Consider the following 23,233-nt stretch of genomic DNA (forward strand, 5'->3'; position numbering starts at 1 on the left):
GGGGCTTCGGCCTGGCCCATCCCGAGCCCAGCACACCCCAGTACACCCCAGTATGCCCCAAAACACCCCAGAATGCCCCAGTACACCCCAGCACACCCCAGTACATCCCAGAAAATGCCCCAGTACACCCCAGAACGCCCCAGTACATCCCCGAATGCCCCAGCACATCCCAGTACACCCCAGTATGCCCCAGTAGATCCCAGCTCGCCCCAGCACGCCCCAGTACACCCCAGCGGCCACAATCAGCCCCGGCGGCCCCGGGGCGCCCACCCCCCGCCCGGCTCCGCCCCCGGCCCCGCCCCCGCCCCCGCGCCCGGCCTTGTATGGAGGCGGCGGCGGCGCCCGGGGGGCTCCAGCCCCCCCCGGCCCCGCCCCGGCCCCGCCCCCAGCCCCTGCCGAGGGCCTCAAGGAGGGGGAGCCGGGCCGTGACGTCGCCGCGGGGCTGGGGCTGTGACGTCACTGCGCGCGTGAGTGAGGAAAGCGCCGAGGCGACCGCTCGCCCGGCAGCCGTGATGTCACGACGTGGCCGGGACCAGGGCCGTGACGCCACCGCGGAACCCGAGGCGGGCGTGACGTCGCCTCCCCAGCCGGGCCGCTTTCCCGAGGCCCCGCCCCTCCCGCCGTGCCCGGCGGCCGGAAGTCGCGCGCGGCGTAGGCAGACGTGTCGGTAGCGGCGGCGGGGCCGGCAGCGCGTGGGTACCGGGGCGGGGGGGCGGGCGGGGGCGTCCTGCCCCGCTGGGGTCCCGGGGGGGGGGGGCCCGGCCGGGAGGGGCCCATACCCCCCCCCACCCCCGAGGGTCCCGTCGCGGGGTCGGGCCCCGGGGTCTCAGGCGGGAGGGGGAGGCGGGGGGGACCGGCCCCGGGGTGGGGGGCCCCGAGGGTCCGGCCCCAGTGTTCCCGGCGGGGGGGTGGCAGCGCGTGTGTCCCGTGTCCCGTTCCCCCCCCCCGCAGGATGATCACGGACGTGCAGCTCGCCATCTTCGCCAACATGCTGGGCGTCTCGCTCTTCCTCCTCGTCGTCCTCTACCACTACGTGGCCGTCAACAACCCCAAGAAGCAGGAGTGAGGGCACCCGCGGTGAGACACGGCACCGGCACCGGCACCGCGCCGGCCCTGCCCCGGCACCGCTCACCCCTCTTCCCCCCACAGGGCCGCAACGAGCTGAGCCGCACCGTGCCATGGCGGAGCAGGGCCTGGCCGAGCACGGCCCCTCGCCCGGAGCATGGCGGTGCCCGCCGCGGTGCCGCGCTGAGGCGGGAGGCCGTGCTTCTTCCAAACTTTAACAGAAACACGATAATACAAGAGGAAACCGTGTGATGTAAAAATATCTCCCGCCCGCACCGGGTCCCTCCGCCGGTCCCGCGGGGAGGAGCAGGGCCGTCCCGGGGTGGGAGTCCGCCATCGCCAAGGAGCGGGCGCTGCGGTGAGCCATGGTGAGACACGTGAGCCGGCCCCGGCACCCTGGGCGGTGATGGCCACGCGAGCCGGCGGCTGTGCCTGGAGCCCAGTGGGGAGGGGGTCGAGCGGCAGAGCGGGTCCGGGGCCCCTGGTGCCGCCATGGCTTAGGCTCTGCGCTGGTGCAGCTTTGGTCTGGGGGGGCCGCAGCAGCTGTGGGGGGGTGCCCCGGCCCTGCCCCAAGCACAGGTGCAGACGCGGTGCAGGCTGGCGGCGTGGGGCCCGTGGCTGGTGGCTGTGGTCAGGCCTCAGCGCAGAAGGAGAGGAGCTGCCGGTAGGAGCTGAGCGAGGCACGGGCCGGGCCCGGTGGGCACTGCGGTGCAGGAGAGTGGGGTGGAGAGGAGCCGCGGCCACGGGGGCCAGGGCAGAGGGGCTGGAGCCTCCTCCCCAGCACCGCGGCCCCTGCCCAGGGCCTGCCGGCACAGGGCAGAGCAAGGCTGAGGTCCCCCTGCCCGCACCGCAGCCCCCCAATGCCGTGGGGCCATACCTGGGGGTGCAGGCCCTTGCCCCCGCACAGGAAGAGTCCCTCGGTGCTCTGCACCCCCCCGGGGGGTGCGGGGGCCTCCTGGCAGAGCCCTGCGGGGACAGAGACCGGCGTCACCATCGGTGGGGCACGGGGCAGGCAGGTGCTCCCAGCACCGGCAGAGTGTGGGGCCGGGCCAGGGCATCCCCCGGGCTGCCCTTATGCACCAGCGCTGCCCCCACAGCCCCCATGCCTGGGGGGGTATCGGGGTCCTAGCCCCCCCCCCCACCCCCTCTGCCTCTTGCAGCACGTTGGGGGCTCCCGGGGGGTGCCGGTGCCCTCCTGTGCCCGGGTGAACAGGGCCAGATGCAGGACGGGCGCTGCGGCCCCCCAGCCCTGTGTTGGGCCCTGCCGGAGGGGGTACCGCAGCAGCCCTGGCACCAGGGCTGTGCCGTGCTGTGCCGTGCCCTACCTGGCAGAGGCTGCAAGGCCCAGGGCCCGCCGTGGCTGTGCTTCCCGGCCCGGCGGGCTGCGGTGCTGTCAGCGTGGAGCCCCAGCAGGCTCTGGCCGGTCGTTGCCCCCTTCCTCCGCACAGGGATCCTGCTGGGGCGCAGGGGAGGCCCCCCAAGGCTGCGGAGAACCACACGCCACTCCTGAGGGGGCTGCCGGGCGTGGGGGGCTACAGCCCCTCTCAGGGCCGGTGGATGCCGCTGGGGTGGAGGGTGCAGCTGCAGCCCTGCTGCCCGGTGGGGGCTTTGCTCGGGGCTCCCACCGCCCCGGTGTCGGCACGGGCTCTGGGCTGGCTGAGGGATGACCCCACGCCGTGGGACGGTCCCACACCGCGGCTGACGCCAGCACCTACCTGGGCTGCTCTGGGGCTCTCCTGGTGTCCAGCTTCTTCGGCAGCGCCTGCGGGGAGGGGAGGGTCAGTGCCTGGGAGGGGTGGTTGTCCCTGGTCTTGTGGGACCCCCCACGGCTGTCGGGGGTCCTACAGAACCGGACCCCTGCCACCAGTGGTGTCTGCACGGCTCAGAAGAAATACACATGGGGCAAAAGCTGGCAGAGCCCCACAGACCAGGAGTCTCAGCCCCAGAGATGGGGGTCTCTGAGCCCCGCAGATGGGGAGGTCTCCAAGCTCTTTAGGGAAGCCCCCCAGCCGGCCTGGGCTGTTGGTGTGCAGTGCCCCACGTGCTCCAGGAGGGTCTGACAGCTCCCAGCACAGCCTGGGCCTGGTGTGCCCCCCGGTATTCCCCAGCCCCACGTCCCCCAGGCCTGGCTGGCAGAGTTATGGGGCAGACCCCTCCCAGGGCTCAGGGACCACCAGAGTGGGGGTTCAGGGCCCTGCCGTCCCCCCAGGCTCCCTGCCCCAGGCCCTGCCGGTGCCCAGCGGTACCTGCAGCAGTGCTGTGCCATGAGTAGCCGCTGGCTCTCCCACGCCGCGCTGGGCCTCCCGCGATCCATGGCTGGTGCCGGTGCTGGGCGCTGCCCGGGCACCCACCGGCAGGGTCCCTGTGTGACAAATGAGACAGAGCTCAGCCCACGCCAGGGATGTGCCGGGGTCGGCAAGGGGGGCTGTGAGCTGCAGCAGGGGTACCGGCTGCCTGCCCTGGGCGCACAGAGCCGCTGCGGTGCAGATCGGCATGGCCTGGCCGAGCCCTGAGTGCTGCTGTGGTGGGAAGTGCCGGGGCCGGTGCAGAGCCCTCACCGAGTTGTGCTGTGGCTGGGCAGCTGCCTGTCCCACGCGGGCAGGGAGCTGATCCGGCCACAGCTGCCGGTTGTGCCCCGGGCGGCTGCAGCAGCCTCGGCGGCTGGTGGGCTGGGCACGGCGGGCATGGCGGCACTGCTCTGCCCGCGGGCTCCGCGCAGGCAGGACGTGGCCCACGCTGCGAGCACGCAGGAGGGGCCAGGGCCCGGCGCGGCACAAGACGGGACAGACACACAGACACCCATGGGCTGGTGGTGCCGGCAGCACCACGGAGCTGCTGCAGCGCTGGCAGGAGGAGCCAGGACCCCGGCAGCCACACCGGCCTGCGGTGGCCGTCGGGGCTTGACACCTGCCCGGACCCACCCCAGGCACAGGCTGGTGTGTGCCCAGGGCAGTGGCCCCCCGCCGGCGCTGCCCCCCCATGCTGGCACCTTTCCCCGTGGCTGCAGCTGCCATGCACTGAGCCCCCGTCCCCCACGAGGCCTGGCTGTGGTTGTGTTTCCTTTTAGCCAGGAAAGCCGGGACGGAGCTGCTCGCTGGAGCCGGAACCCCACCATAGCACAGGCATGAGGCACAGCCCCAAAGCTGAAGAGCAAGAGGAGCTGCTTTGGCAGCTGCCGAAGTGCCGGCGGGGAGGACCACGACAGGCACTCGACGGCTCAGCACGGGGCCAGGGCCGCTGGTGGGAACCAGAGTCGGAGCCAGAGGCAGCAGCACCAGACACATGGCTTGATTGCTGCAGCACAAGGCTGCGGCCGAGGACCAGGCTTTGCGCCCGCGCTGGCGCTCGGCAGCGGTGTGGGAGGCAGGCACAGCTGGGCAGGGTAGGACCGCGGTGCCCTCGGCAAAGCCATAGGCAGCACTGGGCTGGGGAAGTAACCGATGCCACGAGGGCTGCCCTTCATCAGCAGGGCTGCGCAGGCTGCCAAAATGGGGCAAGAGAAACCTCGGGCGGCTGGAGGGAAGACGCAGAACCCTGCACCCGGAGAGAACGGGCTGGGGCTGGCTGGGCAGCACCAACATGGAGGCCGGCAGCATGCTGGGCACGAGTCACCAGTAGACCCAGCCACGCTGATGGCATCAGACAGGATCAGCCCTAAGAGCACTCGCACGCTGTCTGGCCGAGCTGGCAGCGCTGACGAGCTTGTCCCACGCCTACGGCAATCGCTTGGCAGCCGAGGAGGGGGACAGGGAAGGCGCAGCGTGCAGGCAAGGGTTGCTTTCCTTGTTAAACTGTCTTTATCTCAACCCAGGAGTTTTCTCCCTTTTACCCTTCCCGTTCTTTCCCCCATCCCATCGGGAGAGCAAGCGAGTGGGTGGCGGCAGGGGGCTGAGCTGCCCCCCGGGGTGAAACCATGACAGTGTCCCCTGGGAAATGGACACCACGTAAAACACCTGAGTAAACCATGAACAACGGTGGGACCCCACAGCAAATGAGACCCTGCGAGCAGGAGCAGGCAGGAGCCAGGCTGCGGCAAAGTCTGGGTTGGGGCAAGTTTGCGGCATGCCGAAGCACTCTCTGGGTGGTGGGGCTTTACAGGCAACAGCAGATGGTACCGGTGAGTGACAACTCTTAACCTTGGACTCGTCACAACTGAAACGGCACAACTTGGTGATGAACTCCAGGCAGCAAAGGCCAGGGCAGCTGAGGCTGCACAGACGAGAAGGTCATTAGGGGTCCTGCAGAGACACCCCCCCCCCGCCAGCACTTGTGAGGCCATGTGCAGAGCACAGGTCCCCTCTGGGTTCCCTGGGGCTCGGCCGATGCGGGCAGGCTGGAGCGGGAGCCGTGGAAAGGATTGGGGCTGGAGCATGGGGTGTCTGAGGAGAGCCCGATGAAGCAGCTCTCTGGGAAAGCGGCTCCTGCGGCAGCACTGCGCAGGCACAGGCTGTGCCCTCTCCTCCCGCACTCGCACAGAGACCTGCCCTTCCCCTCCCCGGCCCCCTTTTTGGGCACTGCTGCTCCTCAGACATGGCAGCTGCCAGACAAGACCTGGCCCGGCAGCGCCCATGGCTCTGCCGATCAGTGGTGAGGGCTGCACCCCTGCAGCCGGCTGGGTGAACTCCCCACCATGTCTGCAGGGACACCGGTCCCTGCCACAGCCAGGGCTTGCTGGGTGGCACAGTGGAGAGACAGCAGGGCAGGGGGGGCCCAGCGGCCACCAGACAGCTTAGGCTCGTGCTGTGCCAGAGGGCTGTGGCTGGAGCCCACCAGGAAAGGGCTCCCTTCCCGCGAGGCTCGGAGTAAGCAGCTGGGAGCAGGACATGGCTCTGACACTTGTCAGGGCCCCCGTCCGAGCAGCAGGTCCTGGACAGGACATCCTCCTCTGTGTAACCCGGCCATCACCAGGGGACAGCTGTCCTGCAGGGCCACGGCAGGAGAGCAGCCTCCCCTCACCCTCAAGGCACGGCCGGTGGGGACGGCTGGGCATGATGTCCTGCCTGTGGGGACTGGCTCCTGCCTGTCCACATGGACAAAGATCTCAGCAGCACGTGTGCAGGAAGGGGAAGGATGGAACACGACCGGGGCACAGTGTCTTCAGCCTGTGCCATCTAACCATCACCTTGTCACACCTGGCTGGCAGCAGCTGGGGCTGCCGGCAGGATCTAGAGCATTCCTGGTTCCTTCCCGGCTGCCTGGGGAAGGAAGAGTCTGTGACAGCATCCCGGCACCACCCCAGGATGGGACAGCTGACTGGAGGGCAGTGGCATGGTGCTCGTAAGGCAAAGCCGTGGGGTCAAAGCATTCCTGGGCCGCATTTCCCTGCGCAGACGTGGCAGTGCCAGCGCTGCCGGGGCCCTCACACTCAGAGCACTGGCACCGCTGGCTGAGGCAGTGGGGAAAGCTGCTGGCAGCCAGAGCGGGGGGTGCCAGCCAGACTGGGCACACAGAAGGTCAAGCTGCCAGGTGCTGCTGGGGCAGGGAAGGAAGAGCCACGTCCCAGTCCCAAGAGCCAGGCAGCCGGGGCTCCACCAGCACGAGGGCACAGCATCCCACCAGGCACTCGGCTCTGCCGGTCACAGCTCCCCTTGCCGGAGGAGGCCGTGCAGACAGCACCCAGCTACCACACCGGCAGCCAGCAAGCAGAGAGTGCAGGCTAGGGAGGCAGAACGATGCTGATCCATCCCATGGAGACAGGCTCTTCCCCTCCAGCCCCAAAAGGTCTGTTCCTGCTCACGCGCCCGACTATCACCGACTCCCCGGCAGCTGGGGATCGGGCCAGTGGGTTGCTCCCGCTGGCTCTGGGGTGGCTCAAGCATGCACGGCAGAAGGAACAGACGTTACAATGTGCCCATGAGAACATAAGCCTTTTATTTCCTCCCCACCATGTTCTCATGGCAGATGAGAAACAGTCACTACAAAGTGCTGGAAAGCAAACATGGAGGACGAAGCAACGCGAGAAACACAGGCGGAGCACGAGAAACAAGCCGACAGTCAGAAACGCAGCAATCTCTCCCGAGAGCAGCACCAGTACACAGAGCCTTGACACAACAACAGCTTCAGAGTCACACCCAGAGTCACACAGGCAGCCCCCTCTGCCCCGAAAGCAGACCCTCGCTCTCACACCTCTGATCTTTGGGCACTGGGATACTTCAGAGCACGGTGCTCACTGGCCTCCAGAGCCCCACAGCAGACCGGGGCTCCCAGTCCAGCCCTGTTTCCTCAGCTGGGGGCCTGTGGGACCAGCCCACAGAATAGCATGGGGCACCGGGGCTTCCCCCACCATCGGCCAGCCAGCTGCAGCTCTGAACCCCCAAGGGGCCTGGAGCAGCACTGCCTGCCCTGTCACAGCCTGCAGTGGTGCTGAGCCCCCTGCCCCATGGTGAGGAAGCCAGCATTGCCTTGTTTTTGGCACCCTCCCGCTGCCAGAGTTGGGGTGGTAAGCCGGGGCCTTTCTCCTAGCTGTGCAGGTGGCTTGGCAGCTTGGTGCTGCGAGTCGGCCCCCACCGGACAGGACTCGCCGTGTGTTCAAAGCCCCCAGTGACTAATTACAGCTCTGCTAGCCTGCCTCGCCATGACCACAGTCATGTGCCATGATCGACTGCTGCTCAGCAGGTGCCTGGGAAGGGAGAAGGCACTTTGGTGTATCCCTGCAGGCCTTGGGAATGCTTTGGGAGCGGCTGAGGCCTCGGGAAGTTGAGCGGAGGTTTTCTGTGCTGGCTTCTCCAGAAGCCCCTTGGCCCCTGCGCCACCAGTGCAGGAAGGGCCATCTCCCCCAGCAGCCCACAGCGGACAGAGTCCCTCTAATCTCGGTGCAACAGAAGTGGCCGGCAGCTTCTGCCCAGCCAGGGGCTGCAGAGCCGTTGGGCAGGAGCTCAGCTGGGCCCCCTCGGTTCCCTGCAGAAGCTGGGCTGGAGGAGCCACAGGTCTCGCCGTGTGGCGTCTGTCCTGACTCAGCCAGGGCTGCTCCGCTCGGGACACAGCACGGAGCTGAGCACGGCATTCAGGACCCTTCCGAGGGGAGGGGGCGGCGGTTCACACGCACTTCTTCCACGCAAAACCACTTTTATTACGTCAAAGCACACGGTTACGCTGGCACAGAGCTCTCCTCAGGGCTGCGGCTTCACACAGCAGCTCGACAGGTACTGGATCAAGCGCACGAGAGGTCCCCAGCCCAGCTTACCTCTGCCCGGTGCCGGGGCTCTGGCGCTGCCTTTCTGAGGACTCTGGCTCACAGCGGCCGGACCCGAGGGCCTGCTGCAGCTGAAGGTGAAGCTGGGGGAGGCTTTGATCTGCGGAGAGTCCTGCTGGCTGCTGCCGCTCCCGCTGGTGCCATTGCTGAAGCTCCTCATGCGGGACAGGGCGTTATCGGAGGCTGAGGTGGGAAGCCCGCTGGAAGGGGATGAGAAAGAGGAGGCTCAGCCTGGCTCTGTGGGGAGGGGGTCCCCCCCACCGGCCACCTCTGCGCACCCCCATTCCTTCCCAGCCGGCCCTGCGCCACTCCTGCCGAGCGGGTTTGTCGTCTCCAGCCCAGGCACTGAGCGTTAGGCTGCTGATGCTGCAGAGACACCATCTCTGTCAGACCCCTGGACTTTTCCCCAGCGGTTGGCAGGCAGCAGGGGACAGGAACAGAGCCCATGTCACAAGGGGATGTCCCTGAGCAGCAGCAGACCCCAGCCCCCCATGCTGTACATCGCTGTCCCGGCAGCCTCGGTGCAGCAGCATGGTTTCAGAGTTCCCACTCCCTCACCCCCAGTCCCAAATCCATCCCAGTCCAGCGCCGGACCAGGCTGGGGAGGGGGAGAAGCAGAAGAGATGCTGGTTCTCTCTGCAGGCAGATAACCACTTCCCAGGTTACTGGGGCAGGTAAATCCCAAACAGTTTCACCCTGCAAGGTTGCGTGCCCCTCTGGCCTGCCGATGACTCGGAGCTGAGGGATACCCTTCACAAAGCAAACTCTGCAGGGACAAGCACGGGCCCCAACAAGGTGGGAAAGCAAGCAAATAAGTGTTGGCTTCATTAGCTGCAGGGTAACTCACTTGGAGTACATTTATCATCTCTAATTGGCGTTATCCTGCAGTTCTTGAACACTCAACCCGGCAGGCGCTTACGTGGAGCTCCTGGGGGGGGTCCTGGCACCTCCTCTCCTCCGTGGGCCCCCGCCTGCGCCCTTCATGCCCCGCACATGCTTCAGCATCCAGGCTCGCAGGTTGCTGAGGCAGCTATGCTCTGACAGGACGATCCGGGGCCAGGGATTGCACTCTGCCATGTCCAGTGCTGCCACAGCCAAGGCTCTCCCGACCTGCAAGAGGCAACTGGTGAGAAAGGCCTCGAGAAAGAGCAGCAACTCTCTGGGACTTGAGGCAGAAAAAACAAAGGAAGAAAAGAAAACTCAACCCCAAATTCCAGACAACCCCCCCGAGCCCATTTCATCTCCATTACAGACTCCGATCGAGCTCCCCGGCGGAAGGAGTGTTCCCGTAGGAAGTCTCCAGGCGCACAGCACGGATGCAGGGCCAGGGTGAGTCAGGCACCCACAGCCACCAGGACCTGCTGCCTCTCGCTGCAGGCATTAGACGAGCAGGCAGCCCTACACTCAGCAGTGAGGGACCAGGGACCCCGTGTGTCAGCAGTGGTGCGAGATGCGCAGGGACAACCCTGGGATGCCCCAGAGGCTGAGGGCAGAAGCCTCCAGTCCAGCCAGGGGGCAAAGCATTTTGGGGCTGGGGCTAGTGGCGGGGGCAGTCACAGACGGCCCCGCAGACTGGTATGGGCTGGGACGTACCGACAGGTTACGGCACTGACACTGAGAACACCCTGTCTCTCACACAGCTCTCCAAACCCGCACCACGGACTAGCGCAGGAGTTGCGCTGTTTTCACGGGGACATGCAAGTGCAGAAGCAGGAGAGAGCGTGAGCGTTTCTTCCTGGGAGCCGAAAGTCCTGCCTGCAGCACTCAGGGCAGGGGAGGGCTGCGCAGACCCAGCTGCTCTGCCGCTGGGGATCCCCTTACCTGCTCAAACAGCTCCACGGTGTATTTGGAGGGGAAGGCAGGAGGGGGCGGCGGGCTGGCCCTCCCGTTGTCGTGGCAGGCCACGGGGATGCTGTTCACCGAGCGCCCTGTGTTGTAGTTGCACTCCAGTGTGTAGCTGTGAAGCACAAGGAAGCCCACGTTACCCGATGGATCCACCGCTGCCCAAGCACAGCAGCACTACTGCTGCCTCTTGGAAGACGCTCTGTCCCCCAACCCTGGGAGGGGAGGCTCCCCGGGGGAGTCTGGAGAGAAGACGTGGCTTCTGCCATTGAGCCGCAGCTCTTGCTGCGACCTGCTTCACGTGCACTGCATTTTCTCGTCCGCTGAGGTAGGAATAAAGGAGGTAAAAAAAGCAACAGTTGGCCATCAGGTGGAAGTCAGAGGTGTGCCGAGGACAGGAGAGGCACCTGTGACACAGGTGCCAATGAACTGGACTCTGAAATCAATGCCAAAGAAAGGACTGGCTAAGGGGAGCTGGAGAGCAGGAGCAGGAGTGGCCAGTGATTGCTGAGCACCCATCTCCCAAAGCGCTAGAGTACCCACCTCTTACCTTAAATCAACTACCAAAAGATGTTCTTTGGTTATCCTAAAAGGGTCTGCAGTCATCCCTGGTGAGTTCATGCTTAAGGACAGGGCAAGAGGTTCACAAAGGGCACAGGAGAACGGGTGGCACGTTGTTCCCCAGGAGCAAAGCCTCAAGCTGTACCGATTTTCTGGCAATGAGACACTGGACCATCGACACAGCACAGACTGCAGGACTTCAGGGAAGGGGCAAGAGAGTCACAGGGCCATCTTCGTGTCTCTCCACTTCCAGGGAAAACCCAGCGAGAAGTCACTGGGACAGAGCTGTGGGTGCAACACTGAAGGTCTACGCTGGCAAGCCCTGTGCGGAGGAGCAGCCTGGTGTGCTGCCAGCAGAGCCGGGAGCGTGCAGTGGAAAGGAGATCAGTGGTGGAGGAGGGGAGGGAGGTGTGGGCTTGGACGTGCTGCACAGCCAACGCGTGGAGCTGAGGGATTTGCAAATACACATATGGCCAGGATGCGTATCCTGATAGTTTGCAAACTGATAGCGGGAGTGTGTGTAACGAGCATGGGGAAGTGGGAACTCTCACTGAGGAAACTCAATAAAACTGGCAAAGCCAAAGCCGTATGGGGAGATTGGTGTGAGGGAGGTGTTAAACAGCCCAGCTGCAGGGGCATCCCCCACAGCCTGCTGACGGGAGAAACTCGCCTTCATCTGCTGCAGTGTGCCAACGCTGTCCTGGCACCCACAGGGCTAACCACCACAGCAGCTCAGTGGGCTCCAGAAGGCGGAGGGGATCACCCTCTCTCCAGCCATCAGTTCTCGGCTATCACTGTGGGGCCACTGTGTGCACCCCCCAAGCTGCAGAAGGGCTGGAGAAGGGGCCCCAGATCACCCCTCTCCAGAGACAGAGGGTCCTGTAGCCCAGCACAGCCCCCTCCTCGCTTGCTCCCAGCCCTGCACTGCCCACTCCACGCCCCAGCAGCTTGGTGCTGGCACTTTGCAGACAGAGCAGGGAGGGAGGGGGAACTGACAGACAGACTGACAGCCTTCCCTGGCTGCCAGGGCAAGGTGCCATGCAGGGAGCAAGGCAGGAGCTCAGCTCAGGGGGCTAGAGCAGGGCTGAGCCTCGTTAAACCGAAATAGCAAAAGATTGGTGCCCTGGAACCGCGATACTACAGTGATGTCAACCTTGCCTATTAACGACAACAATGACCAATTTTCTTTAAAAAATGCCAGATCCTGAATACATGCCTGGTTGGAGAGTTGGACTTTGTCTGGGCTGACATTGCCAGCTGGCTGAGACTTACCAATCTCCCCCCAGGTGGGAGCCAGAAAGTAGAAAGCACACACCAACCTCCCGAGGAACTTGCTGCACACTTCCAGCGCTGCAGCGCAGTCAAGAGGTGCCTCATCTCCTCTCCAACCCAACGGGATGCCTCCTGCCTGGGGGGGCTATTCTAACACGGGCATTGGGGGTGGGCACTGCTGGACCTCATACTTAGAGACAAAGGAAAACTGATTGGGGGTGTGCAGGTCAGGAGCAGCTTTGGCTGTGGTGACCATGTGATGCTGGAGCTCAGTAGCCTGCGAGAAAGGAACAAGGCAAAAAGCAGGATCACAGCCCTGGGCGTCGGGAGAGCAGATTTTGCCTTTTCAGGGATCTGCTTGGAAGAGTCCCCAGGGACAGGGCCCTGGTGAGGAGAGGGGCCCAGGAGAGCCGATTCATTTTCAGGGCTCACCTCCTCCAACTCCAGAACAGTCCATGCAGATAGGTGGGAAGTCAAGCAAAGGCGGCAGGAGGCCTGCGTGGATGAACACAGAGCTCCCGATTGGACTCAGATAAAAAAAAAAGGAATCGCACAAGAGTTGGAAGAAGGGAGAGGTGACCTAGGAGGGACACAGAGATGCTGTCTGAATGGGCAGCGATGGGGCTGGGAAAGCCAAAGCCAAAGCCCACCCGGAGCTGAATCTGTTGAGGGATGAGAAGGGCTACAAGGCAGCTTCTAGAGGTGCATCAGTAGCAGAAGGAAGACAAGGGAGAGTGTGAGCCAGCTGCTGACTGGAGCAGGGGCCAAGGTACTCCATGCCTTCTTCACCTCAGTCACTGGCAAGCAGCTCAGGGCGCACCTGCACAGCCAGGACACCACAGCTCCGTGGGACCCGGTAGGACGCCCTCACGGGTGCCAAGGGAGGCGGCTGACATCCTGGTGAGGCTGCTGCTGATTATCTCAGAGAGGTCCTGGTGACCAAGGTGGGTCCCAAGGACAGGGAGAAAGCAAACGTCACCTCTGTCTTCAGAGCCAGGGACCCATAGGCTGGTCAGCCTCACCTCGATCCCCAGGTAGATGATGGGAGAAAAGAGTCGTGGAGACCCAGGAAGGACAGAAGGTGTCTGGGAGTGGTCAGCAGATTTACAAAGGAGAAATCACGCATAACCACCCCAGCAGCCTTTGATGATGTAACGGCCAGCTCCGAGGCCGAGGGAGAGCCGTGGGCGATGGCTTACGGCTTTGGACACCGTCTCCCACCCCACCGTTGCAGGCGAGCAGATGAAGGACAGGCGATGCCAGGGGATGGGGAGGTGGCCTGGATGCTGGCTGATGCGCCTGGCTCAGAGCCCAGCTGGAGCCCCAGCAGTGGCGGTGCGCCCCGGGTTGGTACCAGGTGTCAGGATGCTGAGCCCTTTCACCGGTGCCCGAGGTGCCAAGGCAGCATGTGCCCCCAGCAAGGCTGCAGAGGATGCAGAGCTGGGGGTGATGCTCCAGCCGGTCGTGCTGCCCTGGGGAGGGACTCCCCAGGCTGGAGGAGGGGGCAGGCAGGGACGTCCCCACTTTCCCACGGGGAAAGGCAAAGTCCTGCTGCAGGGAGGAATAACCCTGGGGCCAGCCGGGGGAGAGTGGCTCCGCAGAGACAGACCTGGGCATCCTGCTGGGCACCTAGTTTTGTAAACTGATCCCAAGGACACTAATTGGGGTCTGCCCTTCTTCCAGTTTCTCTGTTTGCTGTCTTACTGTGTTCTTTATTCCATGCTTTGACCTCTCTCCACCCTCAGCGTTTTCAAGGTGGGGAAAAAAACCTAATGGCTTTTAAGGTACCTGATGAATACCTGCACACGGCACCCGGTTACTCTGTGTGTGTCTGTCACACAATGAGATGTGTGCTAGAAATTCACCTGTGCTCAGCAGGGTTGAGAAAAAATATAAAAGAAATCATCTCTTAAGTACTGATTCTATCCCCCAGAAAGTCCTGGAGCCCTCCAGATCACTGGAGGGTGTTGGGGAATTACTTCCTGATATGGGTCTACGGGTGCTGGATGGGCCACTCAGGGGTGATGCACAGCTGGATCATGGACAAGGAGGAACTTGTCAGCTGGGGATGTGATAATAAACATCAGCGTTGTCTGTAGTGACTGTGAAATAGTGGAGTTCATGATCCTGAAGGGAGGAGAGCAGCAGAGCAGACTCTGGGCCTCAGAAGATCAGATTTCAGCTAATTCAGTACACTAGTAAGGGGGATCCCACTGGAGACAGTTCTGAAGGACAAAGAAGCTTAGGAAAGGTGGCAGTTTTTTGAGGACAGCATCCTCCAATTGCAGGAACGGTCCGTCCCAGTACTCAGTGAGATGCACAGATATGCCAGGAGATCAGCTGGCGGATAGTGAACTCGTGATGGAGCTCCAGTGCAGAAAACAGTGGGTGGGGTGGGAGGATCGCTCTGCCTGGAGATGAGGCTCCAGGAGGAAAACCACCAGAAATGGACAATAATCAAGTTGGGTCATGTTTCTCAGGAGATCCCCATGTGAGCCCATGGGCCCTGAGGGGCAGCACCCAAGGGTGCCGAGGGGCTGCCGAGGTCCTTGTGGGGCTCCTCTCAGTCATCTCTGGAAGATGACAGGGAGTGGGGGGTGGTTCCTGATGGGTGGAGAAAGGCAAATGTTGCATCTGTTGTCACAAAAGACCAGCCAGGGACCAAGCGGCCGGTCAGCCTCCCCTCGGTCCCTGTGAAATCACCGAGTGAGCGCTCCCAGAGCACGTTTCCAGAGGCAGGAAGGAGAAGAGGGTGACTGGGAGCTGCCAGCTAGGATCGCTTGCATCTGTCTGACTGCTCAGAGACAGCTCATCTTGCTACCACCGCAGAAAACCAGCGAGTCTCCCTCCCCACCCGACGCGCCCGTACAGTACCGCTCGGCACGGGCACCGAGAGCACTCCAGACACCAGCAGAACCCCCACTGTGTTTCGGGATGTCACTGTTGGATTAACCATGGGCTGTTCCCTGCCAGCCACAGCAAATGGGCACAGAGCAAGCTACAACAGGAACCCGAGCCTAAAAAACTCGTGTATTTGTTACTGCAGGGTTGGTTTTAGCCAAATCAGCAGGCTTTCTGACCCAGCCCTGTGGCCAGGCGCAGAGAAGCAGCAGAGTGCACAGCAAGTGCTGAGGAAACGGGGGAAAGAAAGGAGCCAAGGGTGCCACCATCGCTGCCGGCAGCCTGGTCCTACACCAGCCTAAGCCAGCAATGAAACTGCACCTGCAGAAAGCAGCTGTTCACAGGAGAAGGGGTGCAGAGGTTTCTGGGGGAAGTCCAGGGCTGGTAGGAAGCCCGGTGCTGCTTCCACATTCCCTCAAACCGCAGATTCCTGCGGAATGCAGCACCTTCTAAAGAAGCATTACACACTTCTTGCACTTTTTCCTCGGCATCTGTGTCTGGCCACCACTGGGGCCAGAAGAGGGTAAGACAGGCCGTTGGGCTGATTGCTTCAGCCGTTTTTATGTTCCCAGCAACCACAACAAACAGGCCAAAAATATCCCACCCCTTGTTGGAGCACACGTGGCTGCTACGGGTCACACGAATATCCTCAACCCACAGAATCACGGATTGCTTGAGACTGGAATCTTGCATGGCAATCTTGCATGCAAGGTCTGGGGAAGCTGAGCCCATTACAACTAAACAGGTTTTAATTACAGCTCATTACAAATATAAACATCTGGGAAAGAGGTGAATTCCTCCTGGAAAGCGGTGCACAAGCAGCTCTACAACAGCGAGGACAAGAAGCCAGAGCAGCTGCAGGAGGGATGTGAACGGACAGGAGATACAAGAGGAAAAGGAGTCAAATGCGGCAGTAAACTGGCACGGCTGGGTCTTGGCCTCTGCCTACACCAAGCACCTAACATTCCTCTTGGCCAGTCCCAACCCCACCAGAGAGCCGCGCAGGGCACAGCTGCCCCCACAGAAGTGGTTTCAACTTCCCTTAACATCCTGCCTCCAGCAAGACCACCCCCTTCCAGGACAGAGGGGAGCTGGGCCAGGTCAGCTGGCACGGACGTTTAGCAAGTGAGCGGAGGTTTGCCTACCTGTGGATGATCCCCAAGGCTTTGTAGATGGCCACTCGCCCACTGCCCTCCTTCGACTGCCCGTCCCGTTTGTCTTTGGCGTACATGTTCTTCTCCGAGAAGTTACAGCCCGTGAAGTCAAAGTGAGGTGAGTTCAGGGAGATGAGTTTGGGGAACAGCATGTTCTCCACCTGCGATGTACAGAGAGGAACACGGGTGACTTTGAGGAGAGCCCTTGGCTGTTTGTCCTGCTCCAGCACTACCAGTGCCAAGCTCTGGGATGCACTGGGCTGTTGGCTGGGCCCACCCTGCCCAATTCCAGAGTCTCACACGCTCCAGCCCTGCCCGGGGGATGCTGCCCACCCCTGCCTGCCCCCTGCCCATCCCCAGCAGGGAGAGGCAGCAGCTGGGCTCTCCTGACAGCCTGCTCGTGGAGGCAGAGAGGAGGGAGCCCAGCGGCACAGCTCTCCCCCACCCTCTCGTCCCTTAGGAGAAGGGGGGTAGCTCTTCTGTCCTCCCCACGCCAGCTGCCAGGGAGAAAGCTGAGACCTGCTGCAGCTGCCCCGGTAACAGGCCCCGGGAGGGGAAAGGGAGAGCAAACCCCACCGAGCACCGAAAGCAGGGAGGGCAGCCAGCTCTGCGCCCCAGCCCCTGTCCCGACAGGGTGTGACAGGGACGTGCCACCCCCCTCCCAGCAGTGGGAGGGAGCGTTTGGGACCCTGGAGATGGGGCAGAGCTGTGAGGGTCCCAGCCTGCTCCAGCACCTCTGTACTCCTACCCCCTGCCCTCACCTGATCGTTTTCATCACTGAAACTGTTGCCGTACATGAAGCAGCCGCGCTTGGAGGCGTGCCCGTGGAGATCGATGTAGTAGGCCAGCCCACTGTCCTGGGGCAGGATGGTTTCGGGGAGAGGTGCTGGTGGAGGCCTCCTGGCTTCCTCCTCACAGTGCTCCACGGTGTGGCTTGAAGGGAGGATCCAGACAGCTTGGTCCTTGCCGCCCAGCTCGGTGGCAGGCGCTCCCGAGAGCCGGGGTTCCTGAGAAGGGCTGAAGTATGTGCTGGCACGCCAGGTGCTGGGTGAGTTGCGGAGGTTATTGGCTTTCTCCAGCTCCGACAGGGCTGCCTCCGGGGACGGGGTGCTGCTGCAGACGGAATGGTTGGAAGATTTTGTGCTTAACGAGCTGGTGCTGAGCGGGGAGATGTATGTCCTCCAGTCAGGAGAGCCTGGCAGGACGCGGCTGTGAATGTGATGGTAGAGGAGGACAGCTTTGGCCCCATACACTGCGGGGTGCAGCTCAGCGTCGGGGTTGAGATACTGGCGGTTCAGATTTACCCCACGGGAGTCAGTTCTATGGAGAGAGCAGAGGAGGTGTGAGGTCCTTTGCACAATGCCGTCCATTCTGCAAAGGCAGATCTGACCTTAACTCATAACGGCTGCGGCTTTGGGCTCTATCCTGGAGCACAATTGGCCAAACCGTCCCCTCACGGGCTATGGACTCTACCCCAAAGCAGCTGAGAACCTCTCTCCTGGTGTGGCACTTGCCTCAGCAAGGCAGAGCCCTGAGTGATCTCCCTCCCTCCTCCCTGAAGCTGGCCCAGGGAGAGCAAGGAGAAGACAGCATCTGAGTGCCTCAAACGCGCAGGGCAGCATTGCTCGCCCAAGCCAGAAAGCCCTGATCCAGGAGATGACCTACGCAGGCAACAGCAGCCCCAAGCCGTTGCCACAGATCCCGGGGGGTAGCAGGGAGAAGTTGCTGTAGCCTGTAGGCCTCGGCTCATTTTACTGACACAGAATCTTGGGATTGTTCTTCCCAGCCACCACGAAATGCACGACAGGCTCCAAACCAGGAGAGAACAGCTCAGCCTGGACCCCAGCGAAGCTGCAGCTGCAACCTGGGCTCACTCACCGATAGTGGCCCCGCACCACCCCGTCAGGGTTCAGCATAGGAATGAGCTTAAAGACGAACATCCGCCGCAGCATCTGGGCACGGGGGTCCTCCTCCCGCAGGATGAAGTCCAGAAAGCCATTGAAGACAAAGCTGGAGGGTGTTTCCCCCGGGTGGACTCTGCTGCTCAGGAAAAACACCTGAGGGCAAAGAGACAGGGACGATCGGCAGGTTCCTGCCTGCCCCAAGATGCTGCAATGGCTTAGCCGAGGGGCCAAGCGCTCCCTGGGGCTCCCCCCCTGCACCGCAGCCAGGCACCATGCTGCCCAACACACAGCTAAGGTCTTTACGTGGAGCAGACAACTAGGTACTGGGTGCAGCAACACAACAGTTTTCAGTGGCTTCTTTGCCCAGTGCCTCCCCTAGGTCCTGCTTGGAATAAGGTTGCTTATCCCTGTGTGAGACTAAAGGGACAGAAGCCCCGCAGCCTGCTACCAAGAGAAACCAGAGCATGGGCGGCACAGGAGCAGAGATGCAGAAGCGCCCCTGGGAAAAGCCCCAAGCGATCCCACAGAGCGGGGAATGACCTCGAATGCAATGACAACATAAAGCACCTCCTGAAAAACCCTTCTCTTGGTGGGAGCTTCTCAGGAAGAGATGCATGTGTGGTGCAACCCAGCTGCCCATCGCAGCTCTGTCTGGCCACAGAAGGAGCTCCCTGCCCATCCCTGTTCCCAGCAGGCAGGGCCCACCTACTGCAGCAGGGGCTGACACCCCAAATACAGCCCTTCCATCAGTTTCTTCACAGCTTAACAGAACAACAGTGTTAAAAGGACAGAACAAAACTCCTAGGAAACGAGACCCTAATTTTTGCCCTGAGGAACAGGCATGTGGTGCTACCAGAGGGCATTTCATGGTGCTGAGTAGATGCACTGGGGCTCCTGGCAGGCAACCAGTTCCCACACCTCGATGCAGGATCTCACAGACTCTCTACTCCCCATGCTCCAGCCCTCCAGGACATGACACTTTTCAAGTCACAGACGTGAGGGTGGCAGCAAGGCCCCGACACACAGGCCACCACACACTGCCGACCACACTCGCTGTCCCCAACGCAGCCCCAAAGCCGGTGGCGGCAGCTCACCCTCTTCCCTGCAAAGCGGCGTGGCCGGGGAGTGGTCGTGTCTGGGAAGAGTTTGTCCAGCCGGGGCTCCCGTTTCTCCAGCATGCCGTGGCACGAGGTGACGGTGAGCAGGTCCACTCGCAGCTTGTCCAGGGAGTGGCAGAGCAGCTCCCGGTGGTAATAGACAGAGTCGAGGGGGCTGCAGGGCGAGGAGAAACGCTCAGCCAGCCTGCCCCGGTCAGCTGGGAAGGGGCACCCACCAGGGAAGAAAGCAGCTTGGCTGGGGCAGCTGCCATCCCGGCTGAGCATGCCGCTGGGCTGGGGACTGAGGGACAGGGTGCCGAGCCTCGCCGTAGGCAGCTGCGGGAGATGTCTTCAAGGAGCGAAGGGGGCTCCCAGCTGGGCAGGGGACACTCTCCGCACCTACAGCCCTGAGCTCTGCCTCTAGCCGCTTGTCCAGGACCGCGTCCCTGCTCACTCTGCTCCCCAGGAGTTCAACAGCCCTAGCCTGACCAGAACCGCCAAACCCTCTCCTGCTGCCTGCAGGCACCCATGGCTGAGCTGGTCACCGCCAGCTCCCCTTGGAGTCCACCAGGATCACGAGGAGGATTACTTTGGAGGAAAAAGCGGTGGCTCAGGGCCTGGGGTCATGCTGCCTGGCCCCCTCCATGGCTGCGGAGAGCAGTAGGAGAACGGCTCCTGCACAGCCAGACCCAGCAGAGGTGCCCGTGGCCGTCAGGTCATCCCACCGTGGCGGCACAAGACTGCTCCGGTGGGGAAATAAACCCTGGCTAGCAAGAGGGGCTGGCCACCTCCAAGGGTGTCAGCTGGGATGGGCAGGGGAGGCAACAGCCCCCTGTACTTTGGGAGCTCACCGCGGCCAAGGCAGCACCCAGCAGCAGCGAGGTGTGTGCAGGGTCACCAACAGCCTGGGCACCAGACAGCCCGCCGGGCACTGCTGCAGGACCAGCCTCTGGCCTCGGACTCGGGTGTTCGATGTCACGATTGTGCGTGACCCACCTACGCGGCGTGGACATCCCTCCTTGCCCTGCTGACGGCCCCACCCAGGCCCCCAGCAGCTCCCGCTGTGCCGGGGCCTCCTGCGGGATGGTTCGGTTGGGACCACCCAGCCCTGCCGTGATCCCGAGGGGCTCAGGGGCCTTGCGTCAGTAGGTGAGTTTGACCCATAGAGACTATGATATTGCCATCAGAACCTTGCCAACCGACTGCCAGATTTTGAAATTCTTATAGTTCTCTGTTGCATGACAATTTAAGAACAAACCCCTTTCAATAAGCCATTGCTCAGCCCTTGTTGAAGAAAAAGTATTTACGATCCCAGCCTTGCGGCACAGAAACTCTCTGGGGCCAGGAGGGGCTGCAGGGCAGTTATCCGCAGAGGCACCTGAAGACTGACTCTGTCCTCCTCAGCTGGGCGTTAAGTTCTCCTCTGACTTTCAAGAGAAATTCTTGAGATCAGAGGATCTTCCTAGCACCATCCACAAAGAGCCCGATGCTGAGGCTGGCTCTTGGCAGCAAGATCTCCCTCTGCGACAGCAGTTGCAGAGGAAGGGAGCAGTGGAAGAGAGATACCCAGACCTTCCTGCAGCCAGGAGGTGGAAAGCAAACGAGGTCTTGGCTTCCAAGAACCCCCTCTCCTTAAACCAAGGGCTGCAGCTTTGTTACAGCCCCTCCTCAGCCTCTTCTGCCTGATGGGAACCTGCCCTTAGGAATGCCAGAGGGATCTGGTCTGAAGCAATAAAGGCCCCTCTGGAAGCCCCTCGGAAGCACGTGCTTAGGAGCTTGGGGGAGCTGCTGCAGCTGCCCCTGCAGAGCTAGGGCCCAGAGGAGCAAGCACCAGGCAACTACCGGGGGGCAGTGGGGGGCACAAAGACACATACCCCCCTCTGCCTTCTACCCCACTACAGCCAGAGCTGGACGACACTGCACTTCCACAGCAGGGGCAAAGCCAAGCGGTTGAGGGCTGGGAATGGGGTGGGGGGGGTGCGCACCTGCTGGGAGACATGTGCCTGCACTCCTGGAAGCGGCCGTCCAGCTGCGCCAGCATCTCCTGGCACTCTGTGTAGGAGAAAGGGTAGCAGAAGGCAAAGTAGGTGGTGGCACCTCGGTGCTCCAGGAAGCGGTGCACGAAGGACAGCACAAACTGCGTCTCCACCATCTAGGACAGACACAAAGCAGAGGCTGAGCAAAGGGACGGCCCCAGGAGCAGCCAGCCGAGGGCATGCAGATCCACCTCCCGGGCACAGGCCAGGCAGCCACGGCCACCACAGGCCCCCATGGTTCTCCTCCAGCACCGCCACGCCGGTTCCCTCGTGTATCAGGTGGTACCTGCAGCCGCTTGCCCTTCTCTAACTGTATGGGAATCAAAGCTGCGCTCCCTGCAGATCCCAGCCCGCTTCGCTCAGATCCCCAAAACACCACGCTCTTTCCTACAAAGCCTTTGGTTCCCTGCTTGCCCTGCCACGCAGCACTCGGGTCTCCGGAGCAGTGCCAAAGCCTCGGCGTATGCCTGGCTCTGGGGCAGAGCTGTCTGGGAAACCCAGGGGTTTCCTTCTAGTCCTCGTGCCCACCCGCCAGCACTCTGAGACAGAACAACAACTACTCTATTTCAGCACACTTCACAAAGTTAACGAGCGCTGCAAAGCTCAGGTGTATGTTGTGTCTCTCTCCCTGGTGCTGGCATGGGGCAAATCAAGCATCATCTTGTCCTATGTCAGGGGATGGGAGATTCTCTCTGGCCCCTGTTCTGTGGGGCAGAAGGGGGGGGGGCATGCTGGGGGGCTTGCTGCCTCCCCACAGCAGTATGCACAGAGCAAGGACAACCCAGAGCACCTGCAAGCGACTCTCCCCCAGGCAGCTCCTACCCAGACCGAAGACAGAAAATGCCGGGACCAGCAAACTCCTGTTTGAGGTCCAAACGGCTTAGCGGGGGTGTGAGAGTCAACCTGCTGCTGTGGCCCTTCCTGCTGGCTTCGGTTCCCTGGGCTCTCGTCCTACTGCCCTGTGGCCAGCACCACTCCCCTCGCAGGGGCATCAGCAACCTGAGGTCACGTGGCTTGCCACAAAGAGCCATTTACTGGCCACTCCAATGACTGATGAACAGGAAGGGAAGCACCAGGTGTGCTTCGAGAGCAGTTCTGTGGCTACCCCTGTCACGCAACAGGGAAATCACCCAGCAAGAGCCCACACCCCAGCCCGAGCTGGCCAGCAGAGAAGAAGGCTGCTGGGTCCTCCGCTCCCAAGTGCTCAGCCAAGAGAAGGGGCTTTGTCACTAAACCCCCCCTGCCCTCTCCCCTGGGGCTGCCAAAGTACAAACCAGCCGCTCACCTGCCCCATCCTGCCCTGCCACAAGAGGCTGGACATCACCTCGGCCTAGTGAGTGAGGGGTGTTTGTGCCCCAGAGCTGCCCCCCCCAACCCCGAACAAAGGGTCCTCCTCTCCCTAGCTGTTACCGCCCTTCAGCCGAGCCCCCATCCCCGGTGCCCGTACCTCGAAGCTGGGCCGCTCGCGGATGCGCTCCCAGCGGGGCCGCACGGGCAGGGTCCGCACGAAGGGGGACATGCCCTGGGAGTACAGCCGGCTCTGCTTGTTCATGTTCAGGATGTGCAGCTTGATCAGCTTCCCCGGAGCCCCCCCCCGCACGCTGAAGTAGAACCAGGACCTGGGGAGGGACCGAAGCGCCGGGTCAGCCCCTGAGCCCACCGGTCCCCCCCCTCCCCAGGCCACCCCCGCCAGCCTGTCAGATCCCGGGGCTGGGGGAACAGACCCCATGAGCCCCCCCCCCGGGCATCCCTGACCCTGCTAGCTACCCCCCAGCCCCTCGACCCCGCCGGCCACCCCCCCCCCCCCGCCGTACCGTTACCTGTTGCCGTTCTCATACTCGGTCTGGGCGCAGTCGGGCCGCGTCCAGACGTTGAACTCGTAGTCGGCGGCGGGGAGAGCGGCACCCCAGGCCGCGGGGCCGCCGCCGCCGCCCCCCGCCCCGGGCGGTTCTACCTGCTCCACGTGTGCCAGGTTGCCCGAGTCGAAGCGGGAGCTGAAGAGCAGCCCACCGCAACGGATCTCCATGGCTGCCGGGCCGCCGCGGCCCCGCTCATCTCACCGGCCCGGCCCGGCTCGGCCCGCCACGCCGCTTAGCAACAACAACGCGCACGCCCATTGGCCCACCGCTCCCTAGCAACGTACCCGCCCGTTGGACGGCGCCCCGGCAACGAGAGCCCTAGCGCGGCTAGGGCCGCGCCCCCCCAGCTG

At 62.9% G+C, this 23,233-nt stretch overlaps 2 protein-coding genes across 7 annotated transcripts in view; one reads left to right on the forward strand and one right to left on the reverse strand.

Annotated features, from left to right (window-relative positions):
* The first annotated feature begins 456 nt into the window (after positions 1-456).
* OST4 (oligosaccharyltransferase complex subunit 4, non-catalytic) overlaps positions 457-23,233 on the forward strand; it is a 130,863-nt gene continuing 108,086 nt past the window's right edge. The window contains exons 1-3 of one of the 4 annotated variants that reach the window (XM_052809558.1): positions 468-667; positions 952-1,077; positions 1,150-1,273. In XM_052809558.1, the coding sequence (XP_052665518.1) occupies positions 513-667; positions 952-1,066 (270 nt within the window). In that variant the 5' untranslated portion in view covers positions 468-512 and the 3' untranslated portion in view covers positions 1,067-1,077; positions 1,150-1,273. Of the gene's footprint in view, positions 693-951; positions 1,078-1,149; positions 1,274-23,233 lie in introns of those variants that run through there. The other 3 variants (XM_052809562.1, XM_052809561.1, XM_052809559.1) reach the window with 3 other exon arrangements.
* AGBL5 (AGBL carboxypeptidase 5) lies at positions 1,674-23,230 on the reverse strand. Of its 3 annotated transcripts, none has more exons than XM_052809542.1 (15): positions 22,845-23,230; positions 22,472-22,643; positions 20,974-21,140; positions 18,986-19,163; positions 17,866-18,044; positions 16,749-17,307; positions 15,979-16,148; positions 10,079-10,214; positions 9,177-9,367; positions 8,249-8,457; positions 3,312-3,427; positions 2,781-2,827; positions 2,391-2,548; positions 1,943-2,031; positions 1,674-1,768 (listed from the first exon to the last, which is right to left on the reverse strand). In XM_052809542.1, exons 1-15 carry the CDS (start codon positions 23,048-23,050, stop codon positions 1,697-1,699), a joined length of 2,649 nt encoding a protein of 882 aa, XP_052665502.1. In that variant the 5' UTR covers positions 23,051-23,230; the 3' UTR covers positions 1,674-1,696. The 3 variants fall into 3 exon arrangements, with proteins under 3 accessions (XP_052665502.1, XP_052665504.1, XP_052665503.1); XM_052809544.1 differs by having other exon boundaries at positions 22,839-22,932; XM_052809543.1 differs by lacking the exon at positions 2,391-2,548 and having other exon boundaries at positions 22,845-23,229.

Source organism: Harpia harpyja, chromosome 15, assembly GCF_026419915.1.
Source record: "Harpia harpyja isolate bHarHar1 chromosome 15, bHarHar1 primary haplotype, whole genome shotgun sequence".
Lineage (NCBI taxonomy): Eukaryota > Metazoa > Chordata > Aves > Accipitriformes > Accipitridae > Harpia > Harpia harpyja.